General features: G+C 43.5%; 1 protein-coding gene across 7 annotated transcripts in view; it reads left to right on the top strand.

Moving 5' to 3' along the window:
- The window catches only part of CSMD3 (CUB and Sushi multiple domains 3), a 1,041,917-nt gene that overhangs the window by 666,829 nt on the left and 348,925 nt on the right, over positions 1-26,163 (top strand). For all 7 annotated transcript variants that reach the window (XR_008306202.1, XM_053246219.1, XM_053246218.1 and 4 more), the window contains 4 exons: positions 2,146-2,340; positions 4,108-4,246; positions 14,400-14,587; positions 24,168-24,356. Coding sequence is in view for 6 of the 7 variants with exons in the window: in XM_053246219.1 (XP_053102194.1) it covers positions 2,146-2,340; positions 4,108-4,246; positions 14,400-14,587; positions 24,168-24,356 (711 nt within the window). In the remaining variant the exon portion in view is untranslated. The remainder of the gene's footprint in view (positions 1-2,145; positions 2,341-4,107; positions 4,247-14,399; positions 14,588-24,167; positions 24,357-26,163) is intronic.

The raw sequence follows: 26,163 nt of genomic DNA, 5'->3' as shown, positions 1-26,163 counted from the left end.
ACTTGGGTCTTCCCAGTCCTAGTCCAACACTCTGACCACTACACTATGCTGGCTCTTATCAATTGTCAATATCTTTTAACTATCAATTATCTTTCCCTCTGTGCTAGACCTGCAGGGGACCAACTGGCCCCATTATTTACATTTACACAGTTTCATTGGCTAACATCCAGACTAAGGAGGTGCTGGGTCATTGTGGATCTCCCCTTCTCTCTAAAGCAGACTGTGACACACACACACACACACACACACACACACACACACACACACACACGTCCCTGAGGGCTGTGCAGGGAGAACCACCCAGAGGTGGAAGATTGGAGCAGTGTACAAATACAGTACAATCAATCAATCAATCAATCAATCAATCAGGGGGTCAGCATCAGCTTCAGAGGGAAGGGGAGAATGACAAAAATCACCACTGCTAAGGATCATAGTCTGGATGTCAGCCATTGTTTCCCAAATGTGGTCTCAGATGATATGCCCCTCTATTGTTTTCTTTAGCCATCCACCCCCCACTCTAGTAATTTCCTGTGCACTGGTACAATTTGCATCAGCTAGATTGCTTTTGTTGTTGTTGTTGTTGTTCATCCTTTTCTCAATTAAAATACATTTTGGCTCCTTGAAATTTAGGCTGGATGCTTTTGCCAACAACACTTTTGCACTTTATCATCTGATTTATTTCAGTGTTGTTTCTCCTGCAGAATCAGGTAGACAATGATATAACATGTAGTCTTCTTTGCCTTTTTCTTTCCATATCCCCTAAACCTTTCATTAAAATCCCAGGAGTTAGGAACTCATATACTGAGTCAGAACCTTGGTCCATCCAGTTCAGTATTGTATGCACAGACTGGCAGCGGCTTCTCCAAGGTTGCAGGCAGGAATCTCTCTCAGCCCTATCTTGGAGATGCTGCCAGAGAGGGAATTTGGAACCTAGATGCTCTTCCCAGAGCGGCTCCATCCCCTGAGGGGAATATCTTACAATGCTCACACATCAAGTCTCCCTTTCATATGCAACCAGGGCAGACCCTGCTTAGCTTAGGGGACAAGTCATGCTTTCTACCACAGGACCAGCTCTCCTCACTTACTGCTAACAGAGTTAATCTTTTAGCAGTAAGTGAGTCGGGTCTCACAATCAGTGAGACCCGGTTTGGTGAGCTGAGTGGGGAGAGCGGGCTAAGCCGACTCTCCCTACAGACAATCACAGCGGGAGCCCTGGGTGGCTGGATGACGGAGCCAGCGGGGGCTAGGGAGCTCGGGGGCCGGGAGGCAGCTTTTCGCCTCCCCCTGGGGTCTACTCGTGAGTAGCCGTGGTGCAAAGCCACGCCGCGGCTACTCACGATCGGGAAGCCCGGGTTTGCGGAGTGCTTGCTCCGCAAACCTGGGCTTAGGGGAGGGCTACAAAAGCGGGCTAGCTGCTGTAAGCCACCGGGCTCGCCTGCGAGCCTGGTGGTTTACACGAGCAGCAAAAATTGGGCTAGGCTCTCCTAGCCCGATTTTTGCTGCTTGTGAGAATAGCCCTAGTCTCTTCTAGGAGAGTGGTGGGTAAACCTCAGATGCTGAAGATAACTGCTCCCCCCACCTCGCCAATGGTTTTTTAAAAAATGATGAATTGTAGCAATGAGAGATTTTCCAGCCATTTATGAATGAGTGACTTCATTATGAATAACTATCATGTGTTTCATCATATGAGTGAGCAAGAGAGGAATAGAAAAGAGGGATGTTAATGCAGAACACTTACTTTGCTGTCTTCAAGAATTAATAAGGTGTATTGTATATTGCACTTTCATAGAATGATAACCCATATGCAATTTGTCATGAATAATTAGTATTTGTTAGTGTGGTTATAAATATAATTTCATATCTGTTGCTTTGCATTTTGTGTGCTCTTGAGTTAATAATAATAGTAAATATGTCATTTTTGATGTAGTTATATGGGCACAGAAACAAAACTTGCTGTCTACAGTTGCCATCCCAGGGATTTGCCTAAATTTGGTATTTGTGCCACAGTAGTCAGATTTCCATTGCAAAACTGGAAAAAGGTATATAAAACATGTCACATCTGCAATAAATGAAGCTCCATATGGAACAAGGAATCTGAAATGTTCATCATGCTTCCCCACCTCTTTGTTCCTTTCTGTTTTAAAGCCTTTGGACACAATGAATGTCCTGATCCTGGCATACCCATCAATGCACGGCGGTTTGGTGACAATTTTCAGTTGGGAAGTTCAATATCTGTCATTTGTGAAGAAGGATTTATTAAAACCCAAGGCACTGAAACAATTACTTGTGTACTGATGGATGGGAAGGTTATGTGGAGTGGACCTATCCCTAAGTGTGGAGGTAGGATGGATATCTAGTTTTGTTATAATATAATTTACAATATATTATTTTTTCACAATGCAATAATTTTTGGCAGTCATAATGTTTGGATTAATTCAACCAAGTGTCACATATTTGAGCATCCTCAGTAGTGCAGTTTACTGAAAGTCCTTGTTCAGATATCTGATGCATGGTGGATTATTTTGCATGGTCGCATTTCATATGGGTACCATTACAAACTGATCATCAGGCCATTGTGGTTGGGAATGATGGGAGTTGTAGTCCAACAACATCTGGGGATTGGACCCAAGATTGGATCTTGGGTCCCTGCTCTGAGGAATCTTGGGAGCCACAGGAACCCTGCATGCTTCAAATGCCACATATATGCATCATGGTGCAGAGGATTTACTACAGCTTGTGACTTTCCTGACATGGACAGGGCACTCTTTACCACTTCCAGTAAGTAATGCAAAGAATGTGGGGACTGATGGGAGGGATTTGCCCATGATGGGATGAGTGCAGGCTGCAAGGAGGTTTCTAGGCTCTATTGTGATTTACCAAGATAATGCATGTGAAACATTTAAACATATAAAATGTGCTACACAGATGTTAAGTATTTAAGAATTCATATGCTAAATATCACATCCATTGCTGTATAAGCAGAGGAGAAAAATAACCTTTTCTGGGATTAATCTATCATTAGTTTTGAACAGTGTTTCCAAAATAAGATTCCTCTTGTCCTGTAGTTATATATCAAGTGCAGTGATGTGGCACAATATAATAATTGGCTGCTATATAGCACATTTCAGGTGCTCAAAGCACTTTTAGATAGATTCACAGTATTCCTGATAACCATTTTGTAAGGGACAGCAGTATTATAATCCCTGTATTGTAGATGGGGGGTTGAGGCCGAGAGCTAGAAGTTGCATTAGGGGCGAACTATGAGGCTGTTCTCACACACAGCCTAACCCAGACTAGGGAAGCCCACCCTGGGTTAGGCTGCACGTGTTAACTGCCAGGATCAGGCCCAATCCCATCGGGGCTGTGCCACCAAGTCCTGCTTTGTAGCCCGGCTATTAGTCGAGGTTAAGAGAGTGAGTGCTCCCTTAACCCAGGCTATGGGATTGTGTGTTTGCTGGGGCTATGTTTAGCCCCAGCGGACACAGAGGCAGGTGCCTAGAGTGCCTGTCTCCTGGGGGAATCCCATAATTCATTGTGTGTGTGTGAGGCATGCAGCACGGATCATCTGGGAGTGTGGTACACGCTCCCAGCAACATGGAATCAGTCATCTGGGGGAAGGTGAATGTAACAAGCCTCTCCCTTACCTGCTGCCCTGCCTACCCGCTCATGTGAATGACCTCTATATGTTACACATGAATGTTGTAACAGTGGTGCATCAGTCCTTTTAAGGGCAGGAAAATCCACTTCAGGAGAAGGGAAATAACAGTGGAGAAGCAGCATGTCTTGCCTTTAGAATTATCTGCTATCTAAAACTATATTGAGAGTTTATGGTAGAGGTGCAGAGACATAATGGTCCACAACTCAGTCTCTTAACCCCTATCCTGCGCTAGGACATCTTAACCTCTATTCTGTACTAGGACACCTGTTATTTCAGCATTTTAGATATCTGTTTTGCCATGAAAGCTTTGAAGATGAACCAACAACACTTTAACAACCACAAGGCTATTTTATATTTTTATGTGCAACCTTTCATTTGTGCTTTTCTTTCTGTTTCTGCAAGAATTCCTGCCTGACAATAACAAGAAGTCTTTGTTTTCTTCTTTTCAGCTCCATGTGGTGGGCATTTTTCTTCTCCCAGTGGGGTCATCCTTTCCCCAGGCTGGCCTGGGTATTATAAAGACTCATTGAATTGTGAGTGGGTGATTGAAGCTGAACCAGGACACTCTATCAAAATTACATTTGAAAGGTCTTGACAAAAGCTTTTTTCTCCTATTATATTTCCACTTTTTACTTATAAATTGGAGATTATTTCTTTCCACTGTCATATAAATATAAAACTAATTTTCATTTAACAAGCATTCATTTTTCTTGGTTGTGTTTGTGTGACTTTTACAAACTATTGGAATGTGAGCCAGTTTATTCCTGTTGATTCTCCGATTTAGGCATAGAATCAGCAGCAGTGGGGTCATGTACTTTGCTTTGCGGAATTTGTCAAAGGACACTAGACAAGATCTCTACAATTTCATCTTCTCAAGGCTGAATTTTTTTTTAAATTTAATATTATTTCCATCTATATTTTAAATTGAATTTAATCATGTTAAATCAGAATACTAGTACTTCATGGATCTCTTTGAAATAAAGCATCTAAAGTCTTTGGCACAATACTTTAAGCCCTTTGATTACATTAACTGAGCTTAAGTATGTGTAATTGAAACAACTGCATATCTTTCCCTCTTTACCCCTACCTTTATTTCCCCAACTTTCCTTTGTTATCTCACTGTTGTCAATATCTAGATTGTAAACCCATTGTGAGCTTGAGAGACCTGTCCTCTCAGGGTTTGTTGAGTGCCATGTACATGGAAAGGGCTACATAAATAATAAAAATAATAATAATTAATAATTAATAATCTACTTTTATTTTTGAATGCCTATATCTCTGAAGAAGCGGGACAGTGCAATAACAAAGCTTTATTTAATTACTGCAGCTTTAAGGAATCATGATTACGAAGATTGTAAATTATTCATCAGTAGAACTTAAGAAGATGTCTTACATAATTACTTTTTTCCTCAAAAAATTAGAGGAGTGTTTTGAAATACAATGCATTTCAAAGTAGAAGAGGCTTAATATTCTTCTGAACACGTTTTAGAGGGTTTTTGTTTTTTTTAAAGTACCTTGCTGTAATTGGTGACATACTCCTCTGGGCAGAGGTGTATTTAGACACAGACCTTGGGGAGCAGGTCCATGATCTCCTGACGGGGCCTCAGAATATTGGGAGGGGGCTCCCAGAGCCCCACTGCCCCATGCCCGCCACTGCCCCGCCACCATGCTGCTGCCCCATGCTGATAAATGCCATTCTCACCGCTGGTGGGTGAGCAGTGAGCAGAGCACACACACACACACACACACAGAGCGGTGGCAGCCTGTCTGCTGGGCACGCCAACACAATGAGAATATGGAGCATCGCATGCCAGTGACATCATGGCATGCAACTTTCCATATTCACACTGTGCAGGTGTGCCTGCCAGACAGGCCACCACTGCTACGGGGGGAAGCCTGTTCTGCTTGCCGCTCACCCCCGTCCCCAGCAGTGAGGAGGGCAAATATCGGCATGGGGCAGCGGTGGGCATGGGGCAGTGGAGACTTGTTCTTCCAGCTGGGGGCCGACTGTCGACAGGATGCCGGGCCCGAAGGAGCCGCCACCACTTCGGATGCCCTCGGGGGGCAAAGGACACATTCTCTCCCTGAGTAGCCTACACGGCCGCTTTGGCATAGCCCATCGTTGGAGTCTTTGCGACTTTGCCGCCCAGCAGGGCTTCCCCTTGGGTGCATCCGGCCACCAGGCCACTCCACACAGTGCCTCACTGGGCTCCTATAGCCCCTCAATGGACTTCCAGACATCTGGTCCCCCTCCAGCCCCCACCTCAATCATGTGGAGCACCCTCCCTGGAGACAGGGGCAGTGGAAGGGCAAAGAATTAAGGCAGGCCCCACGACGGCAGCAGCAGCAGTGTGTGGTGGCCCCTGCCATCAAAGTACAAAAAGGCCCACAACCTTGCATATGAGTGAATAGGGTTCATTTTTTCCTGCTTTTCCCCAGGTCTGATGAATGAAAAATTATTATTATTAATAATAATAATAATAATAATTAATAAAAAATACAATTAATAAAACCCTTAACAAGAAAGCAAAATGCTAAAGAGGAGCTTATTCTTGTAATTTCCTGATTCACAGCAGCTAACGCAGATATGTGAAGCTGTTTGAATCTCAAGTATATTACGTTTTTTTAATGTGCAAAAAGTAGCAGTGTCTTCAGTGCTGTCTGCTGTTATAGGCAGTTGACAGGAAATGGAGCAGCAGGAAGTATGGAGATGTCCACCCTTACTGGCTCAATTTCTTGCCCAATTGTAGGAGGAGGAGGAGGAGGAGTGATGGCAGTGGATGTGGCCTTGTGTGTTAGCTACTTTCCATAACTGTTCACTGCACAGAAGACACCTCTGTAGACACCTGCTGCCAATTAGTGTAGAGGGTATTAAGCGAAAAGGACCAATGGCTTGACTCAGTATAAAGCAGCTACATCTGTTCATAGTGTAAGTGAATGGCTGCTCTGCTGATCTAGGTAGCATCTTGTCATCAGCCATTTCCTAAGTCTTCCTGAAGAACTAAGCCACCTTCTCTGGAAGCTGGAACTTGAAACCAGAAGCACATCAACTGTCAATGGTCAGAGGCAACTCACTGAAGTGCAATGCCACAGAGCAGGCTATTGCTAGAGAGTTTTTTGTTGTCTTCAGAAAACTTAGGGGAAAGTAAAATTTACAAGTGTCTGCTGATTTGCCTTTTTTGCCTTTAGTAGTGGGCGAATTTGGCCCCGAATCTTTGTTATTGTTGGTTTTTCCACCTTCCTTTCTATCCTTAGTTTTCCTCTGTTTCTCCCCACTTGCCTCTATACCTGTCTGCCCCACTTTCTTCTCATTTGAATGAGTTCTTTAAAATACCTTGTTTTCTCTTAGTGCCCTCCCTTATGACTTATCGGCTTTATTTTTGCATACACAAAAAGAAACGTCCATGTTTATGAAGGAATATCTTCTTTATAGATTATATAATTATATCCTACCTCTGCATATTCTCATTTCCCCCTATGTAGGGGTGTACACAGAACTGGTTTGGCCATTTCCGTTTGAATCCAAACCAGTTTTGAACTGGCCCGGCCCAGTCCAGTTCCGTATATGGCCAAACCAGGTCTGGTCCAGTTTGACCACTGAACCAGGCCAAACTGGTTCGGAGGATATACTTGTTAAGTGGAATCAGGTCCCATTTACAAGTAAAGGGGTGTTCCCGAGGCGGTGATGGCAAGAGGAGGAAACATCTGCTTACCCTGGTTGCTTGCCACTACTTGTCCTCCTGGCATGGTAAGTGTGCTTCCTCCTCCTTTACTGAGTCACTGGCTTGGTGGTGGCTCGGTTCTGGCCTCTGCCCAAATGTGGAGGCCATTTTCGTGAGCTATGCGCATGCGTGGAGGCCAGAACCAATCTGCCATTGAGTTGGCAATTTGGTAAAGGAGTGGAGAGCATGCTTGACATGCTACGGCCTCAGGAATGCCCCTTACTGTCCCGAACCAGTTTACTTGAACCGGGCCCGGTTCAGTTCGATCATGGACCAAAACTTCAAACTGGCCCCAGTTCAAGGCAAACTGGTTCAGAATGAACCATTTGTGCACACCCCTATCCCTTTGCCCTTTCTGCCTCTTTTTTCCTTTTGTCTCACTGATGCTTAGACTATGAGCTTTCAGCATGGACTGGTCTTCTTAAATTCTCTGTGCAACAATTTCCTTTAAGTGATTTCTAAAATAATAATAATGATGATGATAAGAAGAAATAAAATCTGTTTTATAGTGCTTTGTGAATGGCATGATATGTTCAATAGGGACATTCGCAGAATGAGTACACACAGATTTGTGGTTAGTTGGTATTGAATGAAAAGATCATGCCAAAATGGGGTCTCTGCTGAACCATGTTTCATCTGACCAAATTTCATCTGACCAAATGTGTATTAGGGGTGTGCACGGAACCGCCAAACTGCGGTCCGGCACTGGGGTGGAGTGTAGCTTTAAGAGCGGGGGGAGGGTTTACTTACCCCTCCCGCCACTTTCCCGTTCTGGCGCCGTAATTGTAGGAGTAATTGGGGCGGCAGGATACCTCCCTGCCGCCCCTTCCCCGCTGTTGCTGTAAAAAACTCCCAGGAGTCCTTTGCGCACGTCACAGAGACGTGAAGCACGCGCACGACGTGTGCATGCGCAAAGGACTCCTGGGAGTTTTTTACAGCGACAGTGGGGAAGGGGCTGCAGGGAGGTATTCTGCCGCCCCAATTACTCTTACAATTACAGCACCAGAGCGGGAAAGCGGTGGGAGGGGTAAGTAAACCCTCCTGCCGCTCTTAAAGCTACCCCCCCCACCCGAATTGGACTGCCCAGGTCCGGACCGGTCCGGAGGCCTTTACAATGGCCTCCGGACCAGTCTGGGCCCATCCCTAATGTGTATACCTGAAATCTGCGAGCATATGGAAAGAAGCATAACATTGTCTTCCATACCAGTCTGCCTACTAAGCCTCTATCCTTGGGTTTATTATCTGGATTTAAGCATGGCATTATTATACTTGGTCCAATAGGCAGGCTTTCAAACAATACTTTGAAAGAGTAAGAAGATTCAAGCTTTAAATATCTCAGTTTGTCTTGTGTATATGAGAGAGAGAGTTTTGTAGACCAGGTTAGTTAATGAAGCATTTGTTCTATGCTGTTTTCCATGCCATTCTATTATTTATTTAAAAGTTTTTAATAACAAATAAATAAATAAATAAATAAACTTTATTTATTTATTTATTTATTTATTTTATTATTAAAACTTTCAAAAGGCTCAGGGCGGTTTACATTAAAACACCATTAAAATCAGTTAATAATTAAAACAAATTATAAAGCATAAAACAATGATTAACAATTAAAAACATCATAAAACAGCAATTAAATAATCAGAACAATTTAAAAACATGTTTTAAAAAGCTTGTTCTACTGTTGATTCTACTAATCATTCTACTAGAGAGAGCAGTTCTCAGGCAATACCTGTAAGGTCCACCACCATGTCTGGAAGCCTACTGAAGAGAACTGTTAAGCTTTTTAGTTTAAATGGTGTCATTTGAAGCCTTTCACTTCTTCTGATGTTAAGCAATTGGCTGAATTGTCCAGTTTGGCTGAGCTCTGAAAACCAACAAAGTATGGGCTGATTTGCATGATCATTAGTGTGTACAGCTTGCAGGACTAGGAAGCATGAAGCAGGCTTCTGATTCTCTCCTTCAGACCCATCATTCATAGTATGGGCTCATGGATCTCATCCACAGTGAGACCTGTAAACTGCAGAGGTTCAGAAATCATGTTGCTTTTCTTTGAAGTCAGAATAGTGATGAATGACATGAGGCTATTCACACAAGTGAAAATGGTGTTCTATTTGGATTCGAGAGCTGTGTGTGCTCCCAATTTTCGGTTGTATGAGCACAAACAACTAGGGAGGAGGAGGGAGAATTGATTGTGTGGAAGTAAGGTAGGAGGAAAAGCTATCCAGATTTTCCTCCTACCTTGCTTCCACACAATTACCTCTCCCTCCTCCTACCTAGTTGTTTGCAACCACATAACCGAAAACTGGGAGCACATACAGCCCCAACCCAGGGTAGAACAGAGTTTTTACTTGTGTGATTGACCCCAACATGTTTAATGTTTTCAGTCCTCAAATAGTTAGATTGAACAGAAACAATGGCATTGAGCGATGTGAATTCAGATTTTTTTATTTTCATATGATGATGAAGCCTAATTATTGCAGCTTAAATGCCAGCAGTTAATCATCTTGTTGCTAAGCATGGCACTAGACTAATGAGCGTAGACCTTGCACACCATACCATTAATTTAAGTTATTTCCAGGAAATATCATTGTGTGTTTCAAATATGCATATAGTTTAATGTTCTCCAGATTTTCCCCAGTTGATTAGATAATGAATATTTCTCACTTCTCAGGAATTTCTTACTTTTGAGAAATGATGTCTAAATGAGGTTTATACTTCTTTATAATTAAGACATTTGTGACTCCCAGGGGGTGGTCTATTGTATATGATGATTTCTGTAAAACTGTCATCCATGGAAACAAAGGCTGCTTAGCATGAATACAGGTAATCATTTTCCAAGTAGTAACTTAGCACAATTTGCATGTAACCATTTCATATATGGCTATCTATGTTACAGTCCAGTGTGGAGAATTGTACCATACAGCAGTTGGAAATGTGTGATGATATCTGCAGTAAAGGTCTTTGCCCACCCTCTGATTTATCTTTTTTAAAGCTATAGTATTTGTTAGTTGGAGTGTGTAGGCAAAATTAACTCAATGTTACCATATTAGTAATATCATGTTACAGAATTGGTGTCTGAATGACATAAAAACTGTAAAAGGTTTTCCAAATTAGAAAGATGTGATTATTAATAGTAACAACATTAATATGCAATATTCAGGCACTTTTTAAAAGTGGTGATTCTCTTTATTGAGCAGGGGGAGAGCAACTGGCCCTATCCATCACCAGCACAGCATCCCTCCAGTGGCTGTTGCTAATGTGTATCTTATGATTTCTTTATTTACAAGAACATGTACACAGTGGGAGAGCATACAGTCATGGGTAGCAACCATGTTATAATTACCACTGCTGCCATGTTTTTTGGGTGCCTTATAAGGTTTAGCTTACCTCTCTACCAGCACTGTACATGTTCTTGTTTGATTTGATAAATGCTTCCTACTTAAGACGGTCTTGAACATATCACTGTTTTATGCAATAGGACTGAGCCTGCACTGGACATAAAATTATGCTTAAGCTGCCACACAGAGGCTGTTCTCATGAGCAGCTAAACCCAGCCTTAGGCAGCCAAGCCTGGGCTTTGCTGCCCATGAGAACCACCAGGATCCACGTGGATCCCAGCACTGCCACAGCACCAAACCCAGCTTTCAAGCCCAGCTTTTAGCCAGGGTTAATGGAGCGAGTGCTCCGTTAACCCAGGCACCGGGATCATGTGTCAGCTCTGACACCGAGATGGGTACTTAGAGCACTCATCCCCCAGAGGAATCCCCCATTTATTTATTTGATTTCTATGCCACCCTTCCAAAAATGACTCCGGACAGTTTACATTAAATGCACTGCACTGCACTTGTCACACGGTGCATTGTGGGATTTCCCCGGCCTCCAGAACACTACACCAGTTGCTGCTGCAGCGATACTGTGCATGGAGGTGAGGCTGGGGCTAGTCTGGGATTGTCTACAGGGAAGGTAGTCTTGACCATGCCTTCCCCCCGCCTGCCTGCCTGCCTGCACAATCGTGTGAAAGGCCCCACTGTGTTACATTTTCATACAACTAGATGTCAACTTGTGTACTAGGTATGTTTATTTTGAATAATGAAAGTGACTGTGGCAGCATTTATATTTTTTTTTAAAAATTGACCCATATATTAAGAAGCCATTTTCTTTTCTAAGCAAATTAGATTGGTTTGTCTATCTTACTATTGTTAACAATATGTTTCTTGATGAGTTGTAATGCATAGTTATTTGTCTAGGAACATAAACATTAGGTTAGGTTTATATACACCTTTGGAGTAGTATTATGTTCCTCCCAGAAGACATGAAACATGTCTGTGAATGCTCTGAGTGAGCGTGTGTTCCAAGTTAGTAGTCTGAGGACTACTGCAATTTCCCTTTAGTCGTGGTGTACTAAGGAGCAGTGCAGTGCTCCAGGAAGACAAAAAAGGGATTGAGGCATGACAGAATGTCCTTAGCCCAAATGTCATGGTTGCTTTTTCTAATGTGACTGTGCCAGAGAAATGAGGAAGAGGAGAAGAGGGAAACAGGTCCCTCTTTCCACTCTTCCATTGCTCACCCCACAGCTGCCACAGGGAGCTGTAACCACAAGAAAGGCAAGAGAAATGCAGCAAACCTACTTGGGCGGAGAAGAATTTCACGGGGATGAACTCCTCCTTTGTGGTCTTTTTAAAATTCTAACACTGTTCCCTGAGCCCAAGATTAGAGAAGTTTGTAAAAGTTTGCCAGCACCCCTATATAATGCTTAGCCATGCTTGGAGCTAACCAGAATTTGTTGTATTAACCCTGATTAAGATGCCAAATGTACCCTGAAAAGCGGCAAATACATTTTTGACACTATGCAGCTATCGACTGTGCGAAGTTGTATGTTCCTAAACTAGGAGCTGCATAGTCAGAGAAAAGGACCATTATAGCCTGCCTTTCTGACATTATCTGATTTAAGTCAAGGTAACATTATCCCTTGCAAATTGTCATAGTTACATATAAAATTATGATCTCTGTTTAATCCATTGTTTTTGAAACCAACAAAATTTCCCAGTCTTATACTTAGAACAATGAATGAGTGGTCAGAAGGGATTTTTTATTGACATTTTATAATGTTAATTAATGCATAATCTTTAGATGTGTGACCTTTAGCTACAATGTTATCCTGAATACTTTTGATTCAGTGAATGAGATCCTTTGTGATAGATGATGTAGGATTTTTTTTTAAGTACTTACTTGATCTGTGTGCCCTTTAAGAAAGAGATGACTAAACGACTTGTTATGTTTTAATATGTGCCGTGCTCACTTGCTCTCCTCAGTAGTTAAATTTTGGTTTTAATGGGCTGTGAATTATTTTGCAAACCCAAGGTTTTTATTGTTTGGGCTAAAACAATGAATTTTCAAATGTGGACATTTACTAGTAGAGTTCTAAACTTCTATTATTGAAACATATTCTAATTCAACTAATGTTAACAGAACAACTTGAAAGTTAGGACTGCAAATCTTAAAACAAATTTATGCACTACATTTCTCTTTTTGCTTAAGTGTGAAATAATGTAAAATACTCAGGAGATGTACATGGGAACATAGGAAGCTGCCTTCTACCGAGTCAGACCATTGGTCCATCTAGCTTAGTATTGTCTACACAGACTGGCAGGGGCTTCTCCAAGGTTGCAGGCAGGAATCTCTCTCGGCCCTATCTGGAGATGCCAAGGAGGGAACTTGGAACCTAGATGCTCTTCCCAGAGCAGCTCCATCCCGTAAGGGGAATATCTTACAGTGCTCACACATCAAGTCTCCCATTCATATGCTTTCAGGGTTTTTTGTGTACATTTTTAAAGGTTATATGGTAGGCTCCTCGTTGTTTTATTTCTTCTGCATCTGGATTGGCACAGGAAGGCTACTCCTTTGCAAGCTGTGTATGGTCTAGAGGAGGCCACTAGTTGCAAATCACTACCTAATTATAATTAAATTGTGTGACAGACTGCAGTCCTCTGAAATTATGCATGGAAAAAGTCTCAAAGAACTCACTTGAATTACCATTTACTGCTCCAGTTGAGGATGTAAACTATATGACCTAAGGCAGGCTGGTCAATGTAATTAAGTTTGATTTTACATATGTATTGCAACCTTTTGCCACTGCCAAGGGAAGATATGATAATACATGTATTTAGGACTGAACTGTAAAAAATTATCAATAGTGGATATGAAATCTGAGCACTTGAGTACAAGTTAAAGGAAAGTCACTTGCTCTGCTGCTGATTATTTGGTAAACCTACTCATGGATTTATTTTCAATTAAGATCTTATAATTCCACTGATGTGGATGGTATTCTGGATACCCTTTATGTCTAATTCTATCTAATTTAATGCCTATTGAGGGGAAATATCAGTTACTTTGTGGAATCTCTTGTGCCTGCTGTTGACATGAAAGAAAAAATAATGCTGTGATCAGAAGTGCAACATCTTGCAAAATTTCAGAGTTTTGTGTACAAAGGCTACAAGGCATATTGGTGAAACTAACAAGCTTTCCTTCCCCACCAGAGAAGGCCTTTGCTGCAGAAGTGAACCTTACAAGGGGTTTGAAACTCCTTGTCAATATCACCTCTGTATTGATGAAGCTTCACTGGTTTTGCTGCAAAGGTGGAGCAAACACTGGTTAGTTTCATCAGGAAATATTTTTCATTATTTTTAACTCACATGCATACATCTGGGAAAAGCCCCTTTCACAGTAGGGTTTAAACTGATAAGTGGATAATGTGCACGTATGCACAGAAATTGTTCAGAAACTTCGTAGGTATCGGAAGTACTCCTCTTCTGTGTATATCTTGACCCAATTGAATGAAAAAATTGAAAGCTCTGTGCAAATGCTATGCATCATAAATAATATGAATAAACCTTTGAATAATATTTAGAATACAAGAGTCATGCTTCATTTAAATACCAGATGTGTCCTATCATGATGATTTTCTGTGTCTGTGATCTTTGGGTATATTTTATGTCTATATGTGTGTTTCTCCAATATAGATTCCAGACAGAACTCAATTATGATGTTCTAGAAGTGCATGATGGACCCAATCTTCTGTCACCACTTCTTGGATCTTACAATGGTACACAAGTCCCCCAGTTTCTGTTCAGTAGCAGTAACTTTATTTACCTTCTGTTTACAACGGACAACAGCCGTTCCAATAATGGATTCAAGATCCACTATGAAAGTAAGTTTGTTTTCCTTTCTTTTGTGGAAAGACACTTGTGCATTGTTTATACAATCACATTCTCCTTCCATGTATTTGTTGCTAATCATACCCATGGACAAGAAGCCCTGAGCACAAGTTTCCAGGGCACCTGATTGAATATTGACTATTGAATATTCAAGCATCCTGGAAAACTGCATGCTCCTTGCTAATCCATGTATATTATCCTATCTATCTATCTATCTATCTATCTATCTATCTATCTATCTATCTATCTATCTATCTAATTTCTATATCTCCTGATATAGATAGAATTCTCCAGGTGGTGTACAAGTTGAAACATAACAAATATAAAATTCATGAAACAGATAAACACTATCTGACGGAGTACAAAAATATATTAACATTTCAATTTCAGTTTAGATACTCAGAATCTCAGCCAAAAATAATTTAATGGGGAAGTTGTGAGTGATTCATAATGAAGCTGTGCATTCCAGTCTGGTAAAACTAATATTCTGAACCTGGTGAATGCAGACTTTATCAGTCTCAGTACATGTTTAGGCTCTCCACATGTGCAGTGTGGAGAGCCTAACCAGGCTCTGTGGGGAAGAGCAGGATTAGCCCGCTCTCCCCGCAGACAAGCAGGGAGCTCGCCCTGGGGAGCTGGATCGGCTACCCACATGACTAACGGCTCTGTCACGGAGCCGGTGGGGATCAGGGGCCACCAGAAGCCACAGAACACTCTAAGCGAGTGTGCAGGGCATTCTGGGGAGACCCCTGAAGTGGGGAGGATTGTTGGAGTCTCCAGGTTAGGGGTCTGCTCATGAGTCGCCATGGCATGGAGCTGCACTGTGGTGACTCACGATAGCCCAGACGGGGTTAGCAGAGCACTCACTTCCCTAAACTAGTTTTAAGGGGAGGTGTACTTTGGGAGGTTTGCTGCTGGGAGCCTCGCATCTCCCGTTGCCACACACAGCCTCCCCAAAGTGGGCTGGGCTCTCTTAGCCCACTTTTGGGAGGTCGTAAGAATAGCCTCATCATGGCTGTTCTCATGAGCAGCCAAGACTGGGCTATGGCAGCTAAGCCTGGGCTTGGTTAACCATGGCAACCGCCTGGAGCCGACCGGATCCTGGTGGCACCTCTGTGGCAAACCCACCTAGGGAGCCCACCTCTTAAATGAGGTTAGGGGAGTGAGTGCTCCCTTTACCCTGTTTACCTGACTGTGTGTCAATGACAGCTGCTTTTAGCCAGTGCTGAAACACTGATGGGTGCCCACCTGTCACTGGGGGATCCCCACAATACACCGTGCACTGATGGGGTGCATTTCCAGGGGCCGGGACAATGCATCCTGACCTCCACGCTGCCAGGGGCAGAGGTGGAGCTTCTAGGCATGTGACCCATGTGCCCAGCGACAACAAGATGGCCATCTGTGGGAGAGGTAAGCTTTCCACCTGGCTGCCCTCCAGGCTTGATTGTGAGAAAGGCCCCATTGTCTCTTTAATGAGTGGCTGAAATCCAGAACAACTGAGCTTGGAAGCACCAGGAAGACATGTCTGTGCAGCAAAGAGCCTCTTCACTGCTGCTGGGCCTGTGCATAGCAGTGCCTTTTTAATGCTTTGTTCTGGGTCTGAAAGTGCGCTGTGCCATCCAAAATATGTCCCTGACAGCAGCATGACTCTCAGGTGCATATTCTTGGGTGACACATTGCACTTGCAGAGCCAGAACAAAGCATCAAAATCCACTTCCACTGACGCTACACAGCTAGAGCAGCTTTCTGCAGCACGGATGCCTCTTCCTGGCACATGTTGTTCTGGATCTCAGCCATTTTTCATCTTAGTTACTTTGCACAAAAATGCTGTACTTATTATGACAGCAGGATCCCGTTTGTTGTTTATATTAAAATGTCTGCATTGTTACAATGTCTACATTTTGTACAGCAGATAAAACAAGATAAAGCAAGCCCTCACACCTCCAATTGAAGAGATATGCCATATAGGCAAAGGGAGTTGGGAGACAAGGGGGAAGAGGGAGGAGGGACAAGAAGATTAAGTGCTGAACACCTGAGAGAACAGTGCAAACTATAGAGTAACTTGTTGCCTATGCCAAGTATTATATGGTTGTATTTTTTCCACATGGATAAGCTGCTATTAAATTATTTTCTAATACATTAAACTTGTATTCATCAGGCATGTAACACAACTTTCACTGTTTTTCTTTGACTGCAATATCTGCACTGACTAGCACAATGAAATCCATCATGCATTGTTTAATATGAGTCTTTGAGCTTTTTAATTTTAACAGTTCCAGGATGGGCGGCGGTGGGGTTGAAAGAACATTTAAAGGTGTATAGGAAAGTCTCAGTTTCTGCAAAAGTTGTATGTAGTGCCGTTCAGTAAGAGAAACTGATTGCAGAAGAAGAAAATGCTTTAGTAGATTAATGTAAACTTTTACCAAGTTAGCTATGCTTTTGCTAAATACAGTGAGATTTCTCCAATTCATGGTAGCCCCTGTACCTTAAAAAAAATTTGTAATGGTATAAGCTCACTTTTTTTCCTAGCGTGATTGTAGACCAATTGAATAATTGCTCTGTTTCATCAAGTGCTTTCAAATGCTATTACATAAGCTGTGAGACTATTCACGCAATGGGATGAAATCGGGCTAGCGGAGGCTGGCCCGATTTCATCCCATCATGTGAACCACTGGGCTCGGCTGTGAGCCCAGTGGTTTCTGAGCGGGTAACCCACCCCTTAAACCGGGTTTGCAGAGCGAGCACTCCACAAACCCGGTTTTTTGGATCGTGAGTAGCCGTAGCGTGGCTCCGCACTGCCGCTACTTATGAGTATACCCCCAGCCGGGAGGCTTAAAAGCAGCCTGCCAGATTGGGGGTCTCTCCAGTATGCCCTGCATGCCCGCACAGGGCATACTGAAGCTTCCGGGGGCCACACGGCCCGCGCGGCCCCCAATCCACCCAGCCCCTGCTGGGCTCCATCACAGAGTCAGCAGTCGTGTGGGTGGCCAATCCGGCCGCCCATGGCTCCCGCCCTGCTTGTCAGTCTTGTTTATAGCATAAGTAGGCTCTGTAGGCACCAGGCGTTAAAATCGACTTGATGGCACACTTTACCTTTAGCTACTCTGAACTAGTTTTGTGATATCTCCAACTGACCAATATCTCCTAGGAGTTTTGAAATATGGTACTGTGTATAGTTTACTCACTTGCTTTAACTTTTTTTATTATGAGTAATACTACTTATTGCTGACTGGAATGTGATAATAGGGTGAGCACCATGTTAACGGTAACTCACTTCCTTAAGAAACGTATGTGGTCAGGTATTGGATTTAGTTCAAGTTTGCATCATTCTACCTCCACCACTGAGAAACTCTGCACACTGAGAGGGCTAGCCAACTCTTTAGGATGGTTCAGACAAAATGCTAGCCCACCCATGGTATTCAAAACCAAACTATAGTTTGCATGACATCCAAATTGACAGTAAGCCCTTTCTCACGATTGGAAAAAGGGCTCAAAAGGGTTGAGTGAAGGAAGCCTTCAAAAGCTTACCTCCTCTGCAAATGATCCACTCGTAGAATCTGAACCATAGATTCACCTCCTCAGGCAGCATGGAGGGTAGGGGGTGGGGAGTGTCTTCCCACCCCCACCCCAAACTTGCATAATGCCCTCCTAACCTCATAATGTCCCCTAACCTCATTTTGAAGGAGGGCTCTGCAGGAGGGTTTCCTGCCACCGCAGCAGCTCCTGCTTGCCTCTACTGCTTCTCATGAGCAGCCAAGACCAAGCTTGGCTGCCACAGTACACCCTTGGCTGTTCGTGAGACTGGCCTCAGTGTCTTACAAACGATTGTTTGTGAATGGTCAGGATTTGGAAGTCTGAAGTTAGTTTGCATGGTTTCAACAAGGAGTTTCATGGGGGCTATTCTCACGAGCAGCAAAAATCGGGCTAGGGGAGCCTAGCCCGATTTTTGCTGCTCATGTAAACCACCGGGCTTGCAGGTGAGCCCAGTAGCTTACAAGCGGCTAGCCCGCTTTTGTAGCCCTCCCCTAAGCCTGGGTTTGTGGAGTGAGCGCTCTGCAAACCCGGGCTTCCTGATTGTGAGTAGCCGCAGTGCGGCTCCATGCCACGGCTACTCACGAGTAGACCCCTACAGGGGAGGTGAAAAGCCACCTCCCAGCTCCAGGGTTCTCCCCAGTATGCCCTGCGCGCTCGCACAAGGCATACTGGAGCTGAGCTTCCCAGCCGCCACTGGCTCCATCACGGAGCCGGCAATTGTGTGGGTGGCCAATCTGGCCACCCAGGGCTCCCTCCCTGCTCGTGTGCAGGGAGAGCGGGCTTAGCCCACTCTCCCTGCACACTCTCCAAAACTGGGTCTCACTGATCGTGAGATCTGGCTCATGGTGTTACATTCTAACCAGTCATATACTTTATTTACCCGAATTGAAGACAACTCTGAATTTAGGACGGCCCTCTTAAAAAGTGGGGGTTAAATACAGGTTATAGTTGAGTTAACTTGAAAGGAACAGAACTCTGAATTTAAAACAACCTCCTGTTTCTAATATTTAAAAACTTGGGGGGGGGGGACCTGGTCTTCTTGGATTCAGGTAGATACAGTTAAGTAGGTTGGGAGTCCTATTTAAGTCAAAACATGATGTCCACATTTTGGGGAAAGTGCTAGAGACTTTAATTAGGATACAAAGGCCATACCTTCTTGTGTTAGCAGTACAAAGTGGGAGAAAGTTTATCATTGTCCTGCATGATAAACTTGCAGATTAACCAGAAATACAAGATACTGAAGCTATTCACCAGGGTGGCTTTGATTTAAATAAAATTGATTTAAATCACGATTTAAATCACTAGTCAGTAAGACTAGATTTCAATCATTTTTATTTTTTTTAACATAAAGACTGGTTCTTGCTGGTTTAATCCTAATATTTACAACCAGATGAAGGTTTCATTTTTGGTCCTCTTCTGGATAGAAAAATTGCCCAAAATAATCTTACAGAAACCTCTGGAAGAACATGACATTGTGAATGGATTAATGGGATTCATTTACCAACAAATATAAACATTGCTTTTATACAGCCTCATGCTACATAATTAAAAACTAATCCTTATTTAATGATAAATAACCTTTGGACTTTAATATATCTTAAATAGAAAACTATCTTTAGATAGATTTTTCCCCTCAAAAAGCATTTTATTTTAAAAAATCATATTTAAATCAAAAAATGTGATTTTCAATTTTTTTAAAAAATCATTGATTTTTATCTACCCTGCTATTCACACATGCAGGCAAAACCGGATTAAGGAAGCCCATCCTGGTTTTGCCTGATTATGTGCACTACCAGCAGTGCCTCAGTGGTAAACCTGTCTAGGCAGCCACTTCCAGAATGTGGTTAGGAAAGCGAGTGCTGTTCGATATCGAACCGGTTTGGTTCGATGGTGCGATATTGGACCGAACCCCACAACCCAGTTTTGTGCACATTCCTACACCCGGTTTCTATTATCGTCTGCCAGCCGTGGCTGCTTGCAGCCATGCCTGGCACATTGCAGAGATCACGGTCAGCTTCAGAGAGGGGAGATCCTCATAATGCACCACACACTTGCACGGTGCATTATTGGAGCTTCAGGGGGTGGGGTGATGCAGGGTGACGCATCCTAGCACCCAGGTCCTCCCAGCTACTGGCTGCAGACAGTAGCTGTCTGGGCGGGCAAGCCACTCACTGAAGAGGACTCCCTCAATCATCTGTGGGGAGAAAACCTCTATAGGGCTTCCTCTCCACTAACCCTCTTGCCCTTTCTCACTGCTTGTGAGAAAGGGCTCACTGTCTTCAGAACTGAAGAACCTTGCTAATGCATAACTCAGTCAGACCTTGGCTTCTGACAAACCTTTGTGACTTGACTTCTTTCCCTGCGGTGACCTTGAGCCCTTTCTCAGGATTGCAGAGGAAGGGCTCAAGGGAGAGCAGGGAGGAAGCCTTAAAATGCTTACCTCCCTGCATACCATCTTCGAAACCTTGCTGGGAGGGCAGAATGCACGCTCAGATGATTGCTGGCTTCTGCTGGCAGCAGGGGGGCTTGGGGGGTAAGGAGGCCCCAGGAACTCCCATCATGCGCCATGCAAGTGCATCATGGGGTTCCTCCTGATGCTGGCCAGGAGCTCTGCAGTATCCCAGCCCTGGCTGCAAGTAGCCCAGGCTGGCAGACGATAGGAAAAACAAGGTTAAGGGAGTGCTTGCTCCCTTAAACTCATTTTGAAGGCAGGCTCTGGAAGCCCCTTTTTGCCTGCACGTGAGAATAGCCTCCTTAGGTGAATAACTAAAACAGAAGGGGTGAATTCGTATTTAAGCAACATTCTCAGTTTAAAGTCACCTGTATTGATTCTACTCTTGACATGCTACCATTTAGAAATACAAAAATTCAGTTTTATGACATATAGAGGTCATTCACACTGTCAAAAACTGTGTTCATTCTGGGTTTAGAAACTGTGTGCGCTCCCATTATTTTGTTGTTTGAAAGCAAATTAAGAGGAAAACCTGAGTAGAAGTGATTTGGGCTATTCTCATGATTAGCAAAAATCGGGCCTAGCCTAGCCTAGCCCAATTTTTGCTAATTGTGAGAACCACTGGGCTCAGCTGCGAGCCTGGTGGTTCTCGAGCAGGTAACCCGCTCCTGTAGCCCTCCCCATAGCCTGGGTTTGCGGAGCGAGTGCTCCACAAACCTGGGATATCTGGACATGAGTAGACCCCCAGAGGGGAAGCGAAAAGCCGCCTCCTGGCTCCGGGAGTCTCCCCAGTATGCCCTGCATGCTCGCGCAGGGCATACTGGGGCTTCCGGGGGGTGCATGGCCCCCAAGCTCCCCAGCACCCACGAAGCCGGCAATCATATGGGCAGCCAGTCCGGCTGCCCAGGGCTCCCTGCCCTCTCTTGTGCGGGAAGAGCGGGCTTAGCCCGCTCTCCCTGCGCACTGGAAGAAACCGGATCTCGCTGATTGTGAGACTCAGTCCATAGTGTGGAAGCAAGGTAGGAGGAAAAGCTACCCAGGTTTTTCTCCTACCTTGCTTCCACACAACCCAAAATTAGGAGCACACACAGTTCCAAAACCTGGGTAGAACACAGTTTTTCATTGTGTGAATGACATCATAGAAATACTACCCTGGAGGAATTTAGTAGCTGGGAAGTAGCTGAGGTGTTTTTACACTGAGAAGAAAACCTGAATCTGTATTCATCTCCACATGCTAAAATTGCAAGCCTTGTGTTCTGTTTCTAATGACTGCTTGCCATAATTATACAGCAGTGGTGTCAGTTTAAAAATAGCTATTTTTAAAAAAGAATATTTAGTTCTTTTTTCAGAAATAGATATTTATTTCTGAGATCTCTTCTGAGCAGTGATCCCAAAGTAGTGAACAACAATTTCCAAAGCCAGAAAAAACTGAAATAATCAAACTTTATATAGAAGACACAACATTATAATAAATAACCAACTTGAAGCCATAGAACCAGATGATTCACCAAAAGTTACTTATAAACTGGAAGATGTCTTATACTGCCATAAATCTGTCCCTGCAATTGTCCTCAATAACAATCTGAGAGATCTAGAGATGTACGGAGCAAAAATATAGATAGAAATTAGGCAGGAATTGTAAGTGAATGAGAGTAGGGAATGCTCTGGGAAAACTCTGGAAAACTGCTCTGCAGTTTATTAACCTGTGACAGCTGAATCCCAACACCTCTCAACACAATGCTGTAAACCTAACTCAAAGTAACTGTTAAACACTAGGGATGTGCACGAATCAATTTTTATCTATTCGATTTGTACCTCAATTAGATAAACCCCGATTTGTTTTGGGTCCAAATCTGGCCAGCTAGCACAGGGGCGATTTGTTTTGTCCACAAATCTTTCAAAACAGGTAGATTTGGGTAAAAATAGTTTTGTACCCAAATTGATTCACACAGGCAGTGATTCTGTCAGTGGCAGGAAGGGGGTGAAAAAAAATTCTTTTCTCTTTTCCTCAATCAGGAAAGCAGGAACCAAAAGCAAATAATCCACTCTAGGCAGCAGGCAGGCAAGGCAAAGCAAAGCTACTCTGGCTCTCTCTCTTCTCCCATGATGCAGAATGGTGGCTACCTGCCTCCTTAAGTACATTTGAAAATCCCTCCTTCCCACCCTTGTCCATTCTTTGACCCTTCCCCTAGCCAATGCGGGGTCAGTCACCCCTGGCAACACAAGATTTGAATTGAAACAAGCCAATCTGGAACCAGGGAGGAATTGCTAGCCAGTCATTGCACACTGTAAGTGACCAATCTGCAGCTTGGGAGGGTGGGATTTTCAAAAGAAGAAAAAATGTCCTGATACAAAATGGATACAGCAAGAGAGATCACCACAAAATGGTGGCCTGAATCTACAAGTTTTCAGGTCTGAAATCTGGGTGATTTTTTTGTTTTTTACCCAAATCTCGCTAGCTAGCACAGGGGTGGTTTGTTTTGTCCCCATATCGCCCATAACAGGTAGATTTGCGTACAAATAATTTTGCAGCCAAATCGATTTGCACATCCCTGTTAAACACTTGTCTGTGTCAGGGCTTAAGTGTTTATATGAAATTAAATGAGTTTGCGCTCTTGGAGTGAGGTTTTGCTGCAGTCACATGACATGGATATGTTTTAGCTGGCCAAACACACTGAGTGACATCTCCAATAACAGTTTGCATGTGGAGCCAAAACAAAACTAACACATGCATGTGCAATGCTTGTGGCTATGCTCCTGCAGTGAGGAGGCTTGTGTGGATCAGGAGGACACACACACACACACACACACACACACACACTGCAGAAATGATCCCTGTGACCCAGAATTGGGTTGCTGAGAGTCGTGCAGCCCTCGACAATCTATTTCCGAATATCAAAAAGTGCTTCCACTGTGAAAGGGATTGGCAGAAATCTCCGTCCCTGACCCCTGCAAAGGTCTGCAGTGCAGTAGTACACTGCAATAGTAGTGCACATGCTTTTTCTTCCACTCTGTATGCACACCGTTAGTGGTTATGTCAGTCAATAAATATCTCCGATGCTTTTTGTTGATAAATTACATATTCACCTCGAGCCTTTGTGTTGCCAAGTAGGATGAATTAAAGATAAGTGTAATATGAACACCATTTTTCTATTATAAATAGTTCATCTTTAGGTAATAAGCAAAGGTACAGAAATGCTGGCATGTCTCAGAGGAAGCAGGGAACACAAGTGGAGACGAGAGTGACAGTAGTCCATAAATGTGGTGCTAGTGTTTGCAACACTTCTGTTTTCATTTCCCATTCTTTCTCTCTCTCACACAGTCATTCACTCATTCTCCGATTTACAACTCCATTCACACGACTCATGGACCTGTTCACATACCATTTCCACAAACACTGTTCACATATTTGATCAAACTTCTGACTGTTTTTTCCACACCGTTGCTTCCTTTGTTTTCTCTATTCTTTCTTACAAATGGTTCACTAAAAACTATTGAAATGTGTGTAATTCTTTCCTTCAGCATGAAAGAAAGGTTCTCAAATTATTCATTTTACCTTTGAAGCATTTTTTCCCCTTGCACGGCAGGTGTCACAGTTAACACCTATTCTTGTTTGGATCCTGGCATTCCTGTCCATGGTCGTCGTTATGGGCACGACTTTTCCATTGGTTCAACAGTATCATTTGGGTGTGACCCAGGTTATAGACTGAGCCACGAAGAGCCTCTGCTATGTGAAAAGAACCACTGGTGGAGCCATCCACTTCCTACTTGTGATGGTAAGAATTAACTGAGTGAACATAGAAAAGCATATATGATATTTTTATGTTGATGTTCAGCTTTCTCCATATACTTGTGATCTATACAATTGTCTGTTGCTACAGGCACAAGGTCCACACATGGCCATAGGGGAGGCAAGGAGCAGGACCAGTCCTGCATTTCCATTCTGTTTGTCTTCATTGTTTCTAAACTGACCAAAGACTTCAGGTCCTGATGAGGAAAAAGGCGGTTGGGAGGCGGGGACCAATTCTCCTTGGCCCCAAGGCATGATCTTCATCATGAAAGAGGAGAAATGCCAGTGGACCCAGAAGGCAAGGTCTTGAGTAACATAGCCCTGCCTCCCATCCCTATAATTGTTTTTAGAATGGATAGGCAGAATATTAATCTCCCCATGAAATTCCTGTTCGTAGTGACTGAGCATCTGGTGGGCCACTGTGTGAAACAGGATGCTAGACTGGATAGGCCTTGGACCTGATCCAGTAGGGCTGCTCCTATGTTCTTAGCCACCTGGTGTCAGGAGTGGTGGACAGTTTTTCACCCCCAAGATAATGTTCCCACAACATTTCTCTACAAGATTGAATGGAAGTAGTGCTGCTATGGGGGCAGGGGGACTTGGATATGTGACTGAGCCCCTCCTGGATAAATTATTCTATCTACATTTTATCTACCTCATAGAGAAGTGGGAAGTGGTTTTTTAGCAGTGGCAGCTCCTCCCCCTCCCCTCTCAGGGAAATGGAGAGTAAGAGTTTCTTCCACTTCCCTCTAAGTCCCTCAGCAGTAGTGGCAGCTCCTTTGTCTCCCTCCTTCCTGATGAATAATGGGCTTCAAAGTTGGGAGGAAAGGTTGCTTTGGAAATGTGGGAGGAAGAGTTGCTATAGAAGTCTCCAAGATGAAATGATGAAAGGCACGCTGCAACCTGTAGATGGGGGTGCTCGATGCAGCAGCTGCACAGATCTCTCAGCTGACTTGCACCACTAGTACTGGGAAGTTCAGGTATTGCTGCAATAGGTGGCTCTCTGATGAGTATTGGTCCTTGGTCAGTGCTCGACCTGGCCAACCCCTGATTTATTTATTTATTTATTTATTCATTCATTCATTCGTCACTTTTTTATACTGCCTCAAACACGAGTTCTCTGGGTGGTTTACAAAATAATAAAAATCAATGAAAAGATTAACACATCGATATTTAAAATGTTAAAACTATTAAAACACAGTTAAAAACAATGTCCAGTTAAAAGCCTGCATGAACAAATGAGTCTTGACTGCCTTTTAAAAAGTTGTAAGAGATGGGGACTCTCTTATTTCAGCAGGAAGTGCATTCCAAAGCCTCAGGGCAGCAATGGAGAAGGCCCGTCCCCGAGTAGCCACCAGACAAGCCGGTGGCAACTGCAGACAAACTTCTCCAGATTATCTCAATTGGCAGTGTGGTTCATAGCAAAGAAAGCATTCTCTTAAATACCCAGGGCCCAAGCTGTTTAGGGCTTTATAGGTTAACCAAAACCTTGTATTTTGCTCAGAAACTTATTGGCAGCCAGTGTAAATCTTTTAAGATGTGAGTGATATGGTCTCTCCGAGATGACCCAGAGACCATCTGGCTGTCGCATTCTGGACTAAATGCAGTTTCTGGACTATATACAAAGGGAGCCCCACATAGAGTGCATTGCAGTAGTCAAGTCTGGAGGTGACCTGCAAATGTACTACTGTTCTGAGGTCATTTATCTCAAGAAATGGATGCAGCTGGCATATCAGCCAAAGCTGATAAAAGGCACCTCTGGCCACTGCCTCAACCTGGGACACCAGGGAGAG

This window comes from Hemicordylus capensis, chromosome 4 (genome assembly GCF_027244095.1).
Source record: "Hemicordylus capensis ecotype Gifberg chromosome 4, rHemCap1.1.pri, whole genome shotgun sequence".
Classification (NCBI taxonomy): Eukaryota; Metazoa; Chordata; class Lepidosauria; order Squamata; family Cordylidae; genus Hemicordylus; species Hemicordylus capensis.
Note: the sequence above shows the minus strand (reverse complement) of the source record. Positions and strands in the feature narration are given on the sequence as shown.